Genomic DNA, 4,192 nt, shown 5'->3' with positions numbered 1-4,192 from the left:
GGTCTGGGGCGCCAGATTCAGACTCCACTTCTCTTCCCCATACTCAGTCCTTGTCACAGTCTCAGCCTAATGTCATCATCGAGCCTCACAAACAAATCAAGCAAGGTCGCGCATGGAGCACACAAGACAGATGCAGAGGTGAGTATAGAAATTATAACTTGTTAGATTGATATCACAGACCAATACATATGAAACATTTCTTATCCTTTTTCAGGATTCAGTTCTGGCATCTGTGAAAGGATACTTTGCAAGTTATGATTGTTATCAAAAAGAAAAATGCTCCATTGACTTTAAACAATAATAATGAAGCAGAGAATGAGTTTCTTGATACAAATATGATTATATGCTCTGTAAGGTCCCAGTTTGGCTGAGGAGGAGACAGACAGTGAGGGTGATGGTGGACTGCCTTGCCGTGGTCACAAATCCCAGCCCAGGGGGGTTGCAGGAAACAGAAATGGATCCATGCAGAAAGGGTCTGGTCCATCCAATCAACTGGAAATCCAGCCTTTCTCTGCCCGCCAACTGACTGACAGACAGTCAGGCTGTCCAATCAACCACAGCCACAAGATTTCCGAAGAGATTGACCTATCATTCAAAAACAATTGTGAGTTGTTTCTGATCAGAGGAATCCCCTAAATTTCCTTAGCTCTCTATAAACTCCACCCTTCTCTCTTTCTGCCTATTTCTATCCCTCTTTCTGTTTCTACAATACTACAACCACAGTTACTGTAACTCTGTGTTGCATTTACATGTGTTTGAATATAAATTAATGATACAGGAAATGCTTAAAGTGGCTGTGCTTTTCTGACAGATGACATCACAAGAGACATAAATACTCTGCACTATATAGTTCACTGCTTGAATTATGGATGAAGAGTTTCCCATTATTGCCAATGATGTGGTGCATATGTAGTAAAAAAAATCACATAGTATGGAGATCTAATTAAATTTATTTCCATAAGCTAATTAAATTCTCTTGTGTTGATTAGATAATCTTCTGGATTTTATAAAGAGCAGCGCTAATGAGATACACTCACTAATGCCCTCAGTACTTCTACTATCGTGATGAGTTACTATAGCAATAAGAAAATTATACACCTCACTCGTATGTGTGTTGCATGTGTGCTTTAGTAGGTTCCATAGTGGCCTCCTGTAATGAGTCTGAGAGTGAGGGGTCAGTCCCCGAGCTAGAGGAGCCAGAGCCCCTGAGACCATCAGAGCCGCAGGTGAGTCAGTTCATGTTACTTTATTGGAAACCATCTTTGCCAGTACTTTCTTTAACACCTTTATAACAAATATGACACGTGAGAGAGGATATGGATGAAACAGACCTTTTAAAATGTGCTATACATTATAGTGTGTTATATTGAGTTAAAAATCCCACCATAATGGTTACACAATCAGGAGGAAACTGCTTGCTTACATATTGACAGACTGAAAACTACAGTAGCACAGCTAACTTTTGTTCTTGCACATCCCAGAGATCACTTGATAATGTCAAAATATCCTACTGTGCCACCCACTTTATATTTTCACCTACTTAAGTTTAAGTATCTTTAGGTATTAGTTATTTCTTAAGCCGCAACAATCAGTCAGTTAATTGATTATTTGATGAATGAAATTAATCAGCAACTATTTTGATGATCAGTTAATCATTATAGTCATGTATTAGCCAAAACACATTGGTCTAACAATGAAGTTAGTCTATATACCACAAGTGTTGCTAGAGTTTTGATCTATTTGGGCTATTGGGAATTTTAACAGACAGTTTCCAATATTATCTGACATTTTATAGACAAAAAATTAATAAATTAATCAAGAAAGTATTTGACAGATTAGTTGCAGCCCTAGTATTTTTTCTATTCACCCACAGCTGCATGATAACTAGTTTTTTTGTGCTGTATGAAAACCGCTGTTATCTAGCCTAAATTGGTAGATAAATATAAACCCAGTAGGGCTCTGAGATCTACTGACTCAGGTCAGATAGTGGAGCCCAGAGTGGAGCCCAGAGTTCAGACTAAATGTATGTATGTGTTTACCATGATTGGGTTTTATTTTTATTTCTCAAATTCCATGTTTTTTTTCAATTTTTCTGTTAAATGTTTGTTTTATGTAAAGCACATTGAGTTGCCACTGTGTATGAAATGCGCTATATAAATAAAACTGCCTTGCCTATAAATATTGGTGATATAAATTGGCATGTTTTCCATAAACAAATTATGTTTTCTATTAATATTTGTTCTCTCCTTCAGTCAATCTCCTCTGCAGATGAAGGGCTGAACAGACCGAAACAGAGCCGTAGTGAGAAGAAGGCCCGCAAGGTCAGAGTAAAGACTGTGAAAAACTGATTATCAAAGAAACACTTTTGTTTGTTATTTATAGGATATTTATATGACAACAGTATTTTATCTGCATTACTCTGTCTCTCTTTCTCACTTTCCCTGTTGCTGGATGTGTATGTAGGCCATGTCTAAACTGGGTCTGAAGCCAGTCCATGGTGTGACCAGAATCACCATTAGGAAGTCAAAGAGTATCCTATTTGTCATCAGCAGACCAGACGTATTCAAAAGCCCTGCATCAGACATTTACATTGTATTTGGAGAGGCAAAGGTTATTTTTTCTTTCTTTCTCTCTTTTATTATTCAAGCTTCATTAGATGTATCGTCTCCCTTCTAACTCCTCTCTTATCTTCACATCTCAGATTGAGGACCTTTCTCAGCAGGCTCACAAGGCAGCTGCTGAGAAATTCAAGGTGCCTGTGACTTCTTCTCCTTTGGCCCCTCCTGTCCCACCCAGCCTCACCATCAAGGAGGAGAGTGAAGAGGAGGAAGAAGAGGTAATGTCTGAACTGTACAGCACAGTCAGTGTTCTAGCTGTAAAATATTTTATTGTGCTGTTAATTTTATCCTTTAAATCTCTCTGTCCCTTTCTTTCTATATACCAGATGGATGAGGGAGGTCTTGAGCAGAGAGACATTGAGCTGGTGATGGCTCAAGCCAATGTGTCACGAGCCAAGGCTGTCCGCGCACTGAAACACAACAAGAATGACATTGTGAATGCTATCATGGTGAGGAGGAAGGAGGGGAAGGAGGGAGCAAGAGAGGAAGAATGAGAGGGTAGAGGGAGGGCAGATGGTGAAACAAAATAATGAGTCATAGCCAGGGAACAGGGAACGCATGGAGCGGGAGGGCGGGTAAAGGAGAAAGAGCAGAGGACAAATGACAAGTAGAATTTTTCCCCAGTAACTGAACAACCTCTACAGATCTGTAGGTCATCAGTACAGTTCATTTTCCACTAGGTGGCAGCAAGAGCTTACACTGAGCCAAGTGCTGGAGTTGTTTAAGTGACGCAGATAATTTTTCCTTCTTGACATGGTAGAAGCTGACATGAAACTGTGTTAAGATTCCTTGCAGAGTATAAACAGAGCAAACAGAGCCACTCATTTTGAATATCGCAGAGAATTTTATTTCTTTATGCATTGTCATATTTTCATGTTTTCTATTTAATGGGGACACTACATAGACCTATTCATCAGAATTTACTATTTACACTTAACACCTTTCTTTTTTATTTATTTCCCGCAGTAACAGTCTTACTGGAAACCTTTATCTCTTCCTGTCTTTTCTATTTTTATCTCCCTCTTCTTTATAGGAGCTGACCATGTAAGTGATGAGGACAATTGGACCCCTGACCCCCTTCTCCAGCCTATAAAGCCTAAACGCCACTGACTCATCTGTATCGCTGCTACTGTATGTTGCATCCCCAATATCTGCTAAATAAAGTCTGTTACAACGTGAGCTGACTGCGCCATGTGACTGATTTTACTGAAAATATTGCAGTTTGGAGCATTATGAGCAGTGCCTTCCTTATTTCAACTGCAAATTCACAAGACCTATTTTAAAACATCATCTTTAAAAAATAAAATAAAAAAAAATAAAAATGAATTGCAAGTGTGAAAGTCTGAAATTTAAATACAAAATGTATCATTGAACAATAAAGTTCTGGCTTTTTTTTATCTATTTATCTCTGTACCTACCAAGCCACACACTGTTTTTCTTTTTGCCAGTGACACAGGAATCCTGGCCTGTGAATTCAAGTAATGCCATCAAAAATTATTACATATTATCTAAATGCAAAATTGAAGTGTTTTAAAGGTTGTTACCTTAAAGGCAGGGTTGTATGTGGTGTAAAG

The 4,192-nt window shown here is 38.5% G+C and overlaps 1 protein-coding gene across 1 annotated transcript; it reads left to right on the top strand.

Moving 5' to 3' along the window:
* Positions 1-1,118: 1,118 nt before the first annotated feature.
* On the top strand, positions 1,119-3,715 carry LOC133983426 (nascent polypeptide-associated complex subunit alpha-like). The gene is made up of 6 exons (XM_062422500.1): positions 1,119-1,226; positions 2,253-2,321; positions 2,464-2,610; positions 2,702-2,836; positions 2,945-3,067; positions 3,652-3,715. The coding sequence occupies exons 1-6, from the start codon at positions 1,119-1,121 to the stop codon at positions 3,664-3,666; spliced, it is 597 nt and encodes a 198-aa protein (XP_062278484.1). The 3' UTR covers positions 3,667-3,715.
* The last annotated feature ends 477 nt before the right edge of the window (positions 3,716-4,192 follow it).

The sequence above is a fragment of the Scomber scombrus genome, chromosome 7 (genome assembly GCF_963691925.1).
Source record: "Scomber scombrus chromosome 7, fScoSco1.1, whole genome shotgun sequence".
In the NCBI taxonomy this organism is placed as follows: Eukaryota; Metazoa; Chordata; class Actinopteri; order Scombriformes; family Scombridae; genus Scomber; species Scomber scombrus.
The sequence above is the reverse complement of the archived record's forward strand: the minus strand, read 5'-3'. Positions and strand labels throughout refer to the sequence as shown.

Bases quoted from the DNA above. Each gene is read 5' to 3' on its own strand.
- LOC133983426 (XM_062422500.1), top strand. From the start codon at position 1,119: ATGTGTGCTTTAGTAGGTTCCATAGTGGCCTCCTGTAATGAGTCTGAG. The intron at 2,611-2,701 runs GTTATTTTTTCT...TTCACATCTCAG, and splicing joins TTGTATTTGGAGAGGCAAAG to ATTGAGGACCTTTCTCAGCA. The intron at 2,837-2,944 runs GTAATGTCTGAA...TCTATATACCAG, and splicing joins GTGAAGAGGAGGAAGAAGAG to ATGGATGAGGGAGGTCTTGA.